General features: G+C 45.9%; 1 protein-coding gene across 1 annotated transcript; it reads left to right on the top strand.

The window, feature by feature from the left end:
- On the top strand, positions 1–8,719 carry LOC125990036 (hydroperoxide isomerase ALOXE3-like). The gene is made up of 5 exons (XM_049756641.2): positions 1–213; positions 501–705; positions 774–855; positions 917–1,028; positions 3,081–8,719. The coding sequence occupies exons 1-5, from the start codon at positions 1–3 to the stop codon at positions 3,117–3,119; spliced, it is 651 nt and encodes a 216-aa protein (XP_049612598.2). The 3' UTR covers positions 3,120–8,719.
- The last annotated feature ends 6,721 nt before the right edge of the window (positions 8,720–15,440 follow it).

The following is a 15,440-nucleotide window of genomic DNA, read 5'->3' as shown; positions in this document are numbered from 1 at the left end:
ATGGTGGTATTTGGCAACATTGGAGGTTCCCCCCCCCAAAAAAAATTATCTGCTTTTGTGGTCCACATCTGGCCCCAGGCCTTCAGTTTGACACCGCTTTTCTTACCTGACGCCACTCACTCATCAAGTAGTCAACGCCACACACCAGTGTCTACTCAACGGGGGTTGGCCTTAAAAGAGAAGCCTCGACCCGGGTTTTTGTGCAGAACCGAGGTGAGCGGCAGAGCAGTGTGGCGGTCTAATTAAAATGAATTTAGTGTCCTGCTCGCTATTGTTAATAAAATGGCGGAGTACACGCTGATGGTGACAACGGGCAACATGCCGCACGCTGGCACCTTTAACAACGTTTACATCACATTGCTGGGCGCCGAGGGCCGGTCCAACCGCATGCAGCTGACCGGCGCCGGGCCGCTTAATGAAACCCAAAATGTATGTTGCGGGGAAAAAAAAGAATTGGTTCTTAAATGCATTTTTTTTTTTTTGGGGTTTGTCACCTGCAGGTGGGAAGTTTCTCTGTGATGTCTGCGTTTACTTTGGGATTCCTCCTCCTCCTCCAAGTGGAGAAAGATCCTCTCCAGGAATCTCAAGATGGGGCGTGGTTTTGCTGCACTGTTCTCATGAAGACTCCTGAGGATGATGACGTCTTCTTCCCCTGCTACAAGTGCTGGTCCAGGGGTGACCTTGTGCTCCTGAGAGGAGGCAGAGGTTTGTGGTTCAGTATTTAACATCAATGGGACAAAAAAAAAAAAAAAAAATTGTCTCCTCTCTGTCAGCCACAAAAGCGTTTGAAGACTTGTACCCGCGACTCCAAGACCAACGGAAACGAGAATTGGTCCAACAGAAGTTGACATTCGAGTGAGTACGCCCCGCTTTAATCTTTCTTCGCAAAGGCGTGACTTTTTCTTCCTATCCTCAGATGGGACGAGTACGCCGAAGGGATGTCTTACGTCTTAAGTGTCAAAAATCCAAATTGGCTCCCCGCAGAACGTCGCTTCTCAATCTCCAAAATGGAGCAGTTTGCGGACAGGGTAATGTTAGGGTTTTTCATATTATCCTTATCGTATGATTATGTTGGAATGCAGCCGGTAATAAATAACCTACCTTGTCTCATCCTACACAAGGTCGTAAAACACCCCCTGACTAGAGCTTCCTATTCAGTCTACTCTTGCCCCCACTCTTTCTCTTAATAAATATGTCCTTGCAGTTGGGAGGGTTTTCAGACTTCATTCCTGGAGCGAGTGAACTCTCCACCTGCAGGTGTCTAAAAGAACTTGCTTGTCTCCCGTGTGGTTCTTGCAAAATAAGTTGGAGTGAGCAAATCTCTAACATCTTGGTGCCGAAACCCGGGATCCCTCATACCCGCTATCTGTCTGACGAAGAAGGACGTGCTGCATTGTCGACAAGCCAGCGTCCATTAGGAGGACCTGGAGGAGAAAGTCCTGGGAAGAGAATTCTTCGCTGGGCCAGCATCTTAGGTCTGCCTTCGTCTGACAGAGGTGGATTGACGGGACCCGGCAGTGCAACGAACCAGGGGACAAGTAAGTTAAAGGCCTGAAGTTGTGTGATTGTGTTGTTGTGAAACGCGTAAAATGTAGAGGTGCACGAGAGATACGGCTTTGGTTTATCCGAGCTGTTAGAGCCATAAGTAGGAAATGTTTAAGTTAATTGTATTGTGGTTTGTTTTTTATTTTGTAAAATTGAGTTAAGACGATTGACATTTGTTTAGGCATTTTTATTGTGAAATTTTGTTTTATTTTGAAAGGTTTACTTCCTGTCAGGCTGTATTGCATTAGAACAAACCATTTAGGGATCGTTAGTTGGATTACGTAGACACGGAGAAAAACAGTTTTTGACCGTGTAGATCGTGTACATAGTATATACTGTGTATTTTTTGGAAAGAAAGAAAAAGGAATTGTAAAACTGATTTATCGTAATTTTGGTATTTGTATTTTTTATAGATAAAGACCTTTTTGTTAAATTCACGGTTCGCACGCGTCCTTTACTACAAGTGTCTAGGGCAGGGGTCACCAACCTTTCTTAAACCGAGAGCTACTTCCTGGGTACTGATTAAGGCAAAGGGCTACCAGTTTGACACACACTTCTGAAATAGCCAATTTACTCAATTTAGCTTTCACTTTGTTATTATTGTCATTTCCAGTTCTCATGTATGTGATTTTAACAAGAATAGCAAAAATAAAGTCAAACCTTGGTTTTCGACCACAATCCGTTCCAGAAGGCGGTTCGAGAAGCAAATCGGTCGAATTCCGAATCCATTTTTCCCATTACAAATAATAGAAAAAATTTTAGTCCGTTCCAAGACTAAAAAAAACCCCCTTTTTTTTTTTAAATATTTTTTTCATTTGCGCATTTTTCTCCGATCGCGCAACTGCAGCGCACCACCGAACGCGCAACCGTACCGCGTCGCCGACCGCGCAACTGCACAGCGCTGGTCGCATTATTGTGACAGAGCCGTCGCTGAAATTTAGAAAATATTTTTAAAGTCCTGATGTACTTTCTAAAATTTGAGTGGACTTCAGTGCGCGGGGAGCTTTATTTGGTCCGATCGCGCAACTGCAGCGCGCCGGGCGCTCAGTGTCGCATTGCTTTAAGAGCGTCTTTGTGTTTTAGGACGGCTTTTCTGCTCCCACTTGCTTTCTTTGGAGGCATGATTAGGGGCTAATACAATCCTCAAAGTAACGAAAATACAATAACTACTGATTCAGTCGGCATCCGGGCCGCGCGGTCGGGTTTTCTCGGGTCCTCCCGGCTCATCTCGTGAGGTTCGACCTCCGAATTTTGTTCAACAACCGAAGCAAAAAAAAACTCGAATTTTTTGTTCAAATTACGATTTTTTCGAGAACCGGGACGTTCGGAAACCGAGGTTTGACTGTAAAATAAATAGATGCAGCTCACTGACAAGTGCCGCTATTTGAGCTAATTTTAGAACAGTCCTGCGGGCGACTCATGGGGTCCTCACGGGCTACCTGGTGCCCGCGGGCACCGTGTTGGTGACCCCTGGTCTAGGGAATGACACAGATATTGGATCTGTTGCCATAATATTAGTCAAAAACTGTCTCCAGGAGGATAAAAGGACATTCAAGAAAGAAGGAGACGAATGAGAGGAAGCTTTTGGAAGACGAGAGGATGAGAGCCATAGTATCACCGTGAGTAGCTGACCTGCTAACATGCTAATGGCGACGCTAACTATGCTAACGGAGGGAGCGCCTATTCACACTTAATGAGTCGTTTTGCAAGTTAAGAAGACATTAAAGTAGAATAATACTGTTACGTTCATGGACTATAAAAGCCCTTTTTGATCGGTTGTTGAAAAAACTTGTTGGATATTGCTGAGATTAAAACATGGAGGAAAAACGATCGTTTGTTGCCGCATCGGACGCAATGCAGGCGAGTGACCGCAAGAGAGAGCCAAAGTACACACAAAAGGCACTCGAGGAGAAACTCCAAAGGCTTATCGGACAAAGAAGGGCAAAAATGGCTCATATTACGGCTAAAATGAAGGAAATGGACAACATGAAGAATAATGAAGAGCATGTTGATAAAAGGGAGTCAGAAACACTTCAAAGTTTTTACAAGCTGCATGAAGAGTTCATATTGCTAAACAACAATATTGTACAGATGTTACCTGAAGATGAAGCTGACACAGATCAGCGTGACTGGTACGAGTCAAAGGCAGCTACTATTAAGCAGTTTTTGCATGAGACTGAAGGTTGGATTCAAGAACGTAAAAGAAGTGTTCACAATGAAGAGGAGGTTGCTCCATATGACAGTATTTCTGTAATAGCGGATCTTCGTCGTCAAAGAAGTAAGAGCAGATCGAGTTCCAGGACTGAAAGTTCTTCAGTTGTGTCAAACACGAGTTCAGTGGCTCGCATGAAAGAGGAGGCTAAAAGAGCAGCTCTTCTAGCACGAGCTGAATCGCTAAAAAAGAAAAAGGCAATTCAACTGCAGGAAGCAAAGTTGAAGGCTGAGTTGGAGGAGCTAGAGATTGAAACTGCAATAGCAGCCTCTACTGCTAAGCTCAAAGTTTTCCAGAACCACGAGGATCCCCAAGATGCAATGAATGAATATGTGAAATACAGGCTGGAACAACCTTTGGCAAGTCTTCCAAGATCCCAACCTGTACTTGAAGTCCAGGCTCAGATGACAGCAGATGCTGAAGAGAAGGAAGATCATCCGATGTATGATGTGTCTGCTAGTATCACAAAACATTCATCTCATGCATATTTGTGTCATCCGGATCACTCAGATGGAGCCCCACCTATACGTCCTCAGGAGCCCACATCTACAGGTGACAGGATTTATGAGGTGATGCATCATCAAAACCTAATCACTGAAATGTTGGTCAAGCAGCAAAGCCTATCACTGCTGCCCAAGAGAGACATTCCTGTGTTCTCAGGTGATCCACTCAAGTATAAATCTTTTCTCAGAGCATTTGACAATGCTATTGACAATAAGACACAAAATGAGAACGATAAACTCTTCTTTCTGGAGCAATATACACGTGGAGAGCCACAAGATCTGGTGAGAAGCTGTGAACACATGACCCCAGAGAAAGGTTACAGAGAAGCCAGACAACTGCTTCATAAGCAATATGGCGATAATTTAAAAATAACCATGGCTTACATCGAGAAGGCTTTAAAATGGCCACAAATAAAGACAGATGAGGTTAAGAGCTTAAACGCTTATTCTCTCTTCCTGATTGGTTGCCGAAACACGATGCAAGATGTTGACTACATGGAAGAAATGGACAACCCAACAAACATGAGAGTCATTCTGTCCAAATTGCCATACAAGATGAGGGAGCGATGGCGTAATGTGGCATTTGAAATGCAGGAGAATAAAGGAAGAAGAGCAAGGTTCACAGATCTGGTAGATTACATTGACAGACAAACAAAGATCGTCTCAGATCCATTGTTTGGTGATCTACAGGAAGTCAGTCTATCTACAAAACAAAAAGAAAAGAGCAGTTTTGTGAAGATAGCAAAGGAAAGTACACCAAGAAGTAGCAGTTTTGCTACAAGTGTTGACACAGAAAAGCAGGAATTTTCACAGTCAAACCAAGTCACAAAGACTGATAACGGCAAACTAGCTCAGAATAACTGTTTGTACTGTGACAAAAATCACGGACTTGGGAACTGTGAAAAGTTCCAGAAGCTAGCACACAAGGACAAGATTGAATATTTGAAATTCAAAGGTTTGTGTTTTGGATGCCTGGTTCAAGGTCATTTGAGTAAAGATTGTTCAAGAAGACTGACATGTCAGTTATGTTCACGGAAACATCCAAGCATCCTACATGTACCACGAGAAGAAAAGACATCACCGCAAAATGAAAGAAACGCCACTTCTGAACCTCAGACCACTAGTGCTGTAAGCCAGGAGATGTGTGGATATACTGGGGCCGGGAGCAACGAAGAAGTTTTGGCCATTGTTCCAGTAAAGCTCAAGTCCAAGAAAGGCACACAGATAATTGAGACATACGCCTTCATAAATCCTGGCAGTTCGGCGACGTTTTGCACAGAGAAGATCATGAGAACACTGAACTTAAGAGGCAGAAAGACGGACATTTTGCTCCGAACTATGGGACAGGAGAAGCTTGTCCGTAGTCACATCAAAGTCAAAAGTCAAAGTCAAAGTCAGCTTTATTGTCAATTTCTCCACATGCCAAAGACACACAAAGAAACCGAAATTTCGTTCCCCCCTATCCCACGGTGACAAGACATGGCTCACAACAGACAAACAAGTAAACAAGTATAACAAGAGCGTGCTGAATAAATAATGAATAAATAACACAACAATAAATAAATAAATAAGAGGAGCAGAAAAAAAAAGGAGCAAGTGCGCGTACAGCAGACATTCCCGAAAATAGCGCAACAGTGCCGCACGCTACGCAGAAGGGGGTAGCGAGTTCAGGGCCCTAACAGCCTGGAGAAAGAAGCTGTTGGCGAGTCTGGTGGTGCGGGAGCGCAGGCTCCTGTACCTCTTCCCAGAGGGCAGAAGGTCAAACAAAGAGTGAGCCGGGTGACTCACATCTCTGGCAATCGAGGTTGCCTTCCGGGCGAGATGGGAGGTGTAAATGTCCTTCAGGGAGGGGAGCGAAGCACCAATAATCTTACCAGCCGTATTCACTATGCGCTGCAGGGCCTTCAAGTTCTGTTCAGTGCAGTTACCACCCCAGACAGCGATGCAACTGGTGAGGACGCTCTCAATGGTGCCATGGTAGACAGGACTGCCTGAGGAGCACATGCACGCCTGAGCTTCCGCAGGAAGTACAGGCGGCGCTGAGCTTTCTTTGCCAGTGACGAGGTGTTTGCGGACCAGGAGAGGTCCTCACTGATGTGAACCCCCAGGAACTTGGTGCAGCTCACCCTCTCCACCACAGCACCGTCGATGATCAGCGGCAGGTGTGTTGTGTGACCCTTCCGGAAGTCAACAATGATTTCCTTGGTCTTATTGACGTTCAGCAGGAGGTTGTTGTCCCTGCACCACGTGGTCAGAAGGTCAACTTCCGACCTGTACCGAGTCTCGTCGCCCTTCGTGATGAGACCCACCAGAGGCGTGTCGTCAGCAAACTTCACTATGCGGTTGTCGCTGTAGGTCGCAGTGCAGTCATGCGTCAGCAGGTTGAAGAGCAATGGACTGAGCACGCAGCCCTGGGGGGCCCCCGTGCTCAGCGTGATGCTGGCGGAGATTTTGTCGCCAACACGCACCACCTGAGGCCTCTGACAGAGGAAGTACAGTATCCAGTTGCAGAGGGAGGTACTGAGGCCCAGCTCGTCGAGTTTGCAGATGAGTCGCTGCGGCACAATGGTGTTGAAGGCAGAGCTGAAGTCCACAAACAGCAACCTCACATATGAGTCCTTTCTCTCCAGGTGGGTGAGGGCCGAGTGGAGGGCAGAGCAGATGGCATCCTCAGAGGACCGCTTGGCACGGTACGCAAACTGGAAAGGGTCAATGGTGGGGGGGAGAACGGACTTGATGTGCTCCATGACCAGCCGCTCAAAGCACTTCATGATGATGGGCGTCAGTGCCACAGGGCGGTAGTCATTGAAGCAGGACGGTGCAGGTTTCTTCGGCACAGGAACGATGGTGGCAGCCTTGAAACACGAGGGGACGATGGCCTGCTGCAGGGAAACGTTAAAGATGTCCGTGAAGACACCCGACAGCTCCCCAGCGCAGTCCTTCAGCGCTCGACCCGGGATGTTGTCAGGGCCCGCCGCCTTACGGGTGTCAATAGCGGCAAGCGCCCTCCTCACACCGTCGGCAGAGAGGCGCAGGGGCTGCTCGTGTGGGGGGGGGGAGTGGACTTCAGCGGCCAAGTGCTGTTCTGGGCGTCGAAGCGAGCAAAGAAGCGGTTCAGATCGTTCAGCAGACGGACGTCGCCCTCACAGCTCCTCGGCGCGGGCTTGTAGTCCGTGATGGTCTGAATGCCCCGCCAAAGGCTACGTGCGTCCTTGCTGTCCTTGAAGTGGGTGGAGACCTTGCACGAAAACGCCTTCTTCGCTTCTTTGATGCCTCGGGACAGGTCGGCCCTCCTCAAGCCAGCCTCATCCCCCGCTCTGAAAGCCTTGTCCCTGGCCCTCAACAGTCTGAGGACAGCACCCGTCAGCCACAGCTTCCAGTTCGCGCGAGTGACGACGGATTTCGAGCAAGTCACATCATCGATGCACTTCGTGATGTAAGAGGTAACAGAGTCAGTATACTCCTCTATGTCCGTCCAATTGTTGTAGGTGGCTGCCTGCTTAAACAAGTCCCAGTCAGTGGTGTCGAAGCAGTCACGAAGTGCATCGGAGGCACCCTCAGGCCATCCTGTCAGAACTGGAAGTCAGTGGATTTGAAGAGGAAAAATACATTGATCTACCTTCAGTGTTCACTCAACATGAAATTCCTGTAAAAAGGCGAACATTCCTGATCAAAAAGACCTCCGGAAGTGGACATATTTGGATGAGGTGAACCTTCCAAGTATCAAGGCAGAAATTGGCCTGTTAGTTGGTTCTAATGCTCACAAAGCAATAGAACCATGGAAAGTCATCAATAGCCAAGGAGATGGTCCATACGCAGTGAAAACGTCGATTGGATGGATTGTCAATGGTCCTGTAAAGGGGGAAGAGGACGTTCAACAGTGTGAGAATGAGTTACCGAGGTTAACTGCGAACAGGATATCAGTGGCAAACCTTGAGGAATTGCTGATACAGCAATATAATTTGGATTTCACAGAGCGTAGCTAGCTGTGAAGACAAAACAGAGATGTCACAAGATGATCAACGGTTCATGAAGGATGTGGAACAGTCTTGTCAGTTCTTCGACGGACATTACTGTATAAGTCTCCCATTTAAGAACAAGCCTCAGAAGATGCCCAATAATCGCAGTCTAGTTGAGCAGAGAGCCGTCAATCTCAAGAAGAAACTCGTAAAAAAACCCTGATTTTCATGCAGACTATAAAGTCTTCATGCATGACATCATAGCAAAGGGTTACGCTGAAAAGGTGCCTGTAAACAGTCAGTGCAACGATGGAGAAGTGTGGTACATCCCACATCACGGGGTGTATCACCCAAGGAAGAAGAAAATCAGAGTTGTTTTTGACTGCAATGCATCATATCAGGGAGTTTCACTGAATAACCAGTTACTCCAAGGCCCAGACCTCACAAATACCTTGATTGGAGTTTTGACAAGGTTTAGAGAGGAGAAGGTTGCATTGATGGCTGACATAGAGGCAATGTTTTACCAAGTCAGGGTACCCTCAAAGGACTCTGATTTTCTGCGTTTTCTATGGTGGCCTGATGGAGATTTGAACGGAAAACTGGAGGAGTATAGAATGACAGTACATATTTTTGGAGCCACTTCGTCTCCAAGTTGTGCTAGTTTTGCCTTAAGAAAGACAGCCGAATACAAAGAAGATGAGACAACAGCTGAAGCCTCTAAAGCAATCAAGAGGAAGTTTTACATGGACGACTGTTTGGCAGCGGTGGCTTCAGAGGACCAAGCAATAGCACTTTCACAATCTCTGAAAGCTCTATGCTTGCAGGGTGGATTCAACTTAACAAAATGGGTCAGTAACAGCAGAAAGGTTCTGTCATGTATTCCTGAAAATGAAAGAGCTGCAAAGATGAAGGATTTAGACTTGAACAAAGACACTCTGCCTACCGAAAGAGCTCTGGGAATACAATGGTGTACAGAGTCGGACACTTTCACATTTAAGGTGAACGTACCAAGAAAACCTGCCACAAGGAGAGGAATTCTTTCAGTTGTTAACTCAGTTTATGATCCTCTGGGTTTAATTTCCCCATGTATTCTTCCTGCCAAGATGATTTTGAGGGAACTCTGTCAAAGAAAATTGAGCTGGGACGAGGATGTTGGAGAAGGAGATTTGCAAAGATGGATGCAGTGGGTTTCAGAACTCGAGGAACTTTCCAGCTTCCACATAAAGAGATGTATGAAACCAGATGATTTCTGTCCCACATCTAAAGCAGAGCTGCACTATTTCTCGGATGCAAGTGATATTGGTTATGGTACTGCTACATACCTATTGCTGATCAATGAAGATGGACGGAGGAGCTGCGGATTGCTCATGGCTAAATCCAGAGTTGCCCCACTGAAGAAAATAACAGTCCCTAGGATGGAACTGACTGCTGCAGTCATAGCAGTGAAAGTCGACAGACTGTTAAAACAGGAGCTGGAGACCCCCCTTGGAGCGTCTGTTTTTTGGACAGACAGCCTGACTGTACTTAGGTACATACAGAATGATGCTTCACGTTTCAAGACTTTTGTGGCCAACCGGGTTGCATTCATAAGGGAAGCTACTTCACCATCTCAATGGAGATACTTGAATAGTTCACTTAATCCAGCAGATACGGCTTCACGTGGTACAAAATTTACCACTCTTATCCAGAACCACAACTGGATTTGTGCTCCACATTTTCTTTATCAAGAGGAGTTTGAGTGGCCTACCAGACCTGACATACCAAGCACCATGAATGAGGACAGTGAGATCAAGAAGACAGCGCTGGTCAGTCTCTTGACCATGACTGAAATTACACCCATGAAGAGACTGGTGGAATACTACTCTGACTGGCACAAGCTGAAAAAGGCTGTTGCATGGATGCTACGCATGAAGGATCTGCTTCACTACCTTGTTGAGAAGAGAAGAGAATGTAAAGAGGTTATTTCCCTGAAAGAGACAGAATCATTGAAGCAATACCAGAAAGTGCATGAAGAAATGATGAGACTGAGAAAGTCAGTGAAAGGAAAACCTTTGTCTGTTCGGGACTTGGAAGATGCAAATGTTGTGGTAATACGTCACAGTCAAAGAGAGATGTTTTCAGAAGAGTTGTCTGCACTCTTAAGTAATGATTTACATATAAAGAGGTCACATCCGCTTTCCAAATTGGATCCTTTTCTGCACAACGGCATCATCAAAGTTGGAGGTCGATTGAACAAATCAGCCATGCCGGAAGAAGCAAGATGCCCAACTGTGTTGCACAAAGAACATCACATTGCTAAGCTGATTCTGCAACAAGTTCATCGACATAATGGTCACTGCGGAAGGAACCAGCTGGTTGCAAAGGTCAGACAGCAATACTGGATACCAGGACTGAACAGAGCTGCCCGCACAACAATATCCAAATGCATCACATGCAGGAAAATACATGCAAAGCCTGCAGTCCAAAAGATGGCAGACTTATTGGAGGAACGTGTACTCCCAGATAAACCTCCGTTCACGCATGTGGGAGTGGACTATTTTGGACCTTTTGGTGTAAAGAGAGGACGCAGCATAGTGAAGCGCTATGGCGTTCTGTTTACATGCTTTGCACTTAGAGCAGTACGCATAGAGGTTGCTCACTCATTGGATACCTCATCATGCATAAATGCCATCAGAAGGTTTATATGTAGAAGAGGTCAAGTTTCTACCCTGCACTCAGATAATGGCACTAATTTCATTGGTGCCGAAAAAGAACTTAGAGAAGCCATGGCTGAGCTTGATCATTCTAAAATAAGAGAGGATCTGATGTCAAAAGGTATTGCATGGACCTTTAACACACCAACCGCCTCCCATCAAGGTGGAATATGGGAAAGACAAATTCGTACCGTCAGGTAGGTGTTGAACTCTGTGTTGAGGCAACAAACATTAGATGATGATGGCCTTCACACACTATTATGTGAAGTGGAAGCAGTCATAAATGATCGTCCTTTGACTGCTGCATCAGATGATCCAAATGACTTGGAGGTTTTGACCCCAAACCATCTTCTGTTGTTAAAGAAGCAGCCGATCCTTCCTCCAGGCTTATTTAACAGTGATGATACATACTCGCGTCGAAGATGGAGACAGACACAATACATGGCCGATCTGTTTTGGTCAAGATGGACAAAGGAATATCTTCCATTGCTACAAGAGAGACAGAGATGGCGGACTCAAAGAAGAAATTTTGTCGCTGGAGATCTTGTTCTCATTGTTGACAATTCAGCCCCAAGGAATACTTGGTTGACTGGAAGAATCCAAAAGACCTTCCCGGACTCCAGAGGAATTGTGCGACGAGTTCAAGTTCAAACCAAGTCTAGTTTGTTGGATAGACCTATAAGTAAACTCTGTTTGTTACAGGAGGCAGAATGAGTCAGGAAAAGACTGTTAGTTGACTCACAGGCAAACCTTGATATATTTTGTTAGGTTAATAACTATATGGCTCTTTTTGAGGTGTAATTGTTATGCATCCTGCCTATACAATTAGGGGCCGGAATGTTAGAGCCATAAGTAGGAAATGTTTAAGTTAATTGTATTGTGGTTTGTTTTTTATTTTGTAAAATTGAGTTAAGACGATTGACATTTGTTTAGGCATTTTTATTGTGAAATCTTGTTTTATTTTGAAAGGTTTACTTCCTGTCAGGCTGTATTGCATTAGAACAAACCATTTAGGGATCGTTTAGACAGTTGGATTACGTAGACACGGAGAAATGGGCTTCCTGGAAGCGACAGCTCGTCAGGAAAATGAATGGGTTGTCATTGTTGCCTTGTGCCAATGGCTGAGGGCACTGAAGCTGGCACACAGAGAGGAAAACAAAAAAGATTGTCTTTTTGTTTCATTGTCTTTGGTTCACAAACAGCTCTTTGAAAGCACTTAAACCACGCCAGATCCGCGGCCGCTAGATCCGCGGCCGCCACTGGGAATCCTCCCGGCGCAATTGGACTCGCGGTCACATTAGTGTCCCACTCCAACGTCGCCGGATTCGCTGCCGTTGCCGGACCTCGAGCCAACAACGCTGGACCCGCTGTCGGTGCTGCACTTCGTCCCAGCAACGCTGGACCTGTGACCGTCGGTGACTGCGTGCCAGTAACGCCGGACCTGCGGTCTACACCGGACCTCCAGGAGGCTAACACCATCAGCCCCAGGAGGAGAGCTACCATCTGGCCCAGTGTGCTAGCACAACCAGCCCCTGGAAGAGAGCTAACATCACGCTCAGTAAGCTAGTACCACCAACCCCTAGAGGACAACCACCACCAGGCTCAGCAGACTACCATCACCAGGCTCAGGAGGATAGCCACCACTAGCTCCAGTGAGTTGGCACCACCAGCCGCCCTAGGAGGTCATCTGACACCGGGTTGTGTGGGATAGCATCTCCAGCCCCAGTAAGAAAGCTACCATCAGGTATAGGTTGATAGTCAGGATGGCCATGAAATTGCTCCAGAAGGACATGGAGGAACTGAAGCTATCAATGGAAGTGATGTCTTCAACTCTTGAAACCATAATGAAGCAACAGGCCATTATTACAGAGCTGATGGGAGAGGTGAAGCGGCTCAAACAATTAAATACTGAACAAAATAAGAAAATAGTCACCCTGGAAAATAGATTAGACAACTTGGAGCAGTATTCCAGAATGAGCGATGTCATCATCACAGGTTTAAAGATTAAACCACGAAGCTACCAGCAGGCTGTGAAAGGCCTTGCTTCAGAGGACTATCCTGAACATGAGGAGACAACCGAGGAGCAGGTAAAATCTTTCCTCCACAGCAAAGACATCATCATTGACACTATCAATATTGAGGCATGCCACACTCTGCCAACGAGGAGTCTAGATAGCAAGATACCACCTATAATTGTCCGCTTTACAAATAGGAAAAGTAAGATAAATCTACTCAAACAAGGTAGGAAATTAAAAGGCACGAACATATACATGAATGAACACCTCACCAAGAAAAATGGTGAAATAGCTAAAAAAGCAAGAGCTCTTAAGAAAAACGGTAAAATACAGTCCACTTGGACTGCAGGTTGTAAGGTATTCATCAAACCTGTTGGAGCAGCAGAGAGTTCTCATGGTTTCTGCATTAGTGCCATAGAGCAACTTAAGCGGTATGAAGGAGATCAGTAACCTGTACATCATTACTTAGAACCTCATGTTGTGATACTTTTATATCATGGAAGGTAAAAAACCTGGTGAACTTATCAACCTATCATGAACAGTACTGACAAATGCCTTTCCTTTCCAACTGGTCTGTTTAACAAACAAGCACTAATAGCTGAAAATGAAGAACTTGATTTGAAAACATTTGATTACACTGATCATAAGGGATTTGATATAAAGAACAATATTGATCCTGTGAATAACTTCTTTATCAACTACAATCAAACGAACTGTAAATACTATACTGTAGAGCAATTTAGCGAGAATGTAGCAACAAATAGGGCAATGTCAATTATACATTTTAATAGTAGGAGCTTGAAAGCAAACATCTCTAAGATCAAACAATGTTTAAAAGATATGAATAATCCGTTTACTGTTATTGCAATATCTGAAACCTGGTTAAAGGAAGATCAGGCTGAAAAGATTGACATAGAGGGGTATGACCACCAGTTTGCATACCGGACCAACAGATCCACAGAAGACGCCATCGCCGTAGCCCTCCATTGTGCGGTGAACCACCTGGAGCAGCAGCAGAGCTATGTCCGGATGCTCTTTGTGGATTACAGTTCGGCATTCAACACCATCCTCCCGGACAGACTCACCACAAAGCTGGACACTCTCGGACTCCCCTCTCTCACATGTGCCTGGATTAATGACTTTCTGACCAACCGACTCCAGGCTGTGAGAGTTGGCTCCCGCCTCTCCTCCACCCGTACGCTGAGCATCGGCTCCCCACAGGGCTGTGTGTTGAGCCCCCTCCTCTTCTGCCTCTACACTCATGATTGCAGACCGGCTCACAACCACAACCGGATTGTCAAGTTCGCCGACGATACCACTGTGGTCGGTCTCATCTCCAATGGCGATGAGGTAGCCTACAGAGAGGAGGTCCTGGAGCTGGTCGACTGGTGCTCTGAGAACAATCTCGCTCTGAACACCAAGAAGACCAACGAGCTCATCATAGACTTCAGAAGACACAGCCCTGAGCCAACTCCCCTCTTCATCAACGGCGAGCAGGTGGAGAGGGTCCACAGCACCAAGTACCTGGGCGTCCACATCTCTGACCGGATCTCCTGGTCAGAGAACATCACCACCATCGTCAAGAAGGCTCAGCAGCGGTTACACTTCCTGAGAGTCCTCAGGAGGTACAACCTCAACACCGACCTGTTGCTGACCTTCTACCGATCTTCCATCGAGAGTCTACTGACCTACTGCATCGTAGTATGGTTCGGCAGCTCCACCGCCGCTGACAGGGAGAAGCTGCAGAGAGTGGTGAAGGCAGCCCAGAGGATCATCGGCCGCCCTCTCCCCTCCCTTACGGACATCTACACTACCCGCTGCCTCAGCAGGGCTAAGGCCATCTCAGCGGACAGCTCCCACCCTGGCTCCGCCCTGTTTGACCTGTTGCCCTCTGGAAGACGCTACAGGCAAATGAAGACCAGGACAAACAGACTCAGAAACAGTTTCTTTCCCCAAGCCATAGCCGCCCTCAACTCCAGCCGACACTGATGACACTTTCCTCCTGCACTATTACTGCACTTTGTCCGCACTACTGTTTCTGATTATTTCATCTACTTTTCTACTAGTCGATTACTTGACTATGTTACTTGTGTCTACCTCATGCACTGGATGGAGGTCTCCAATTTCATTGTACTATGTAGAATGACAATAAAGGTTTTCTGATTCTGATTCTGATTCTGATATACATTAAATAGGATGGGAAAAAGATGCGGAGGGGTTGCTCTATTCATAGACAAAAACTGTAAGTGTAAGATAGTAAGAAATATGTCTCAAGCAATAGATAATCTCATGGAATGTATTACTGTTGAAATAGAAATGGAATCATCAAAAAACATTTTGGTAAGCTGTGTATACAGATGTCCAGGTTCAAGTATTGAGGCATTTAGTGAACTATTATCAAGAATGTATGAAAGAAAAATCAATACGAAAATGGTCTATGTCTGTGGTGATTATAATATAGATCTACTGAACCCACTTCAGCTGACTCCAATAACAGAATTCATTAACTCAAT

This window comes from Syngnathus scovelli, chromosome 20 (genome assembly GCF_024217435.2).
Source record: "Syngnathus scovelli strain Florida chromosome 20, RoL_Ssco_1.2, whole genome shotgun sequence".
Classification (NCBI taxonomy): domain Eukaryota; kingdom Metazoa; phylum Chordata; class Actinopteri; order Syngnathiformes; family Syngnathidae; genus Syngnathus; species Syngnathus scovelli.
Note: the sequence above shows the minus strand (reverse complement) of the source record. Positions and strands in the feature narration are given on the sequence as shown.

Bases quoted from the DNA above. Each gene is read 5' to 3' on its own strand.
- LOC125990036 (XM_049756641.2), top strand. From the start codon at position 1: ATGGTGGTATTTGGCAACATTGGAGGTTCCCCCCCCCAAAAAAAATTA. The intron at 856-916 runs GTGAGTACGCCC...TCCTATCCTCAG, and splicing joins CAACAGAAGTTGACATTCGA to ATGGGACGAGTACGCCGAAG. The intron at 1,029-3,080 runs GTAATGTTAGGG...AACTGTCTCCAG, and splicing joins TGGAGCAGTTTGCGGACAGG to GAGGATAAAAGGACATTCAA.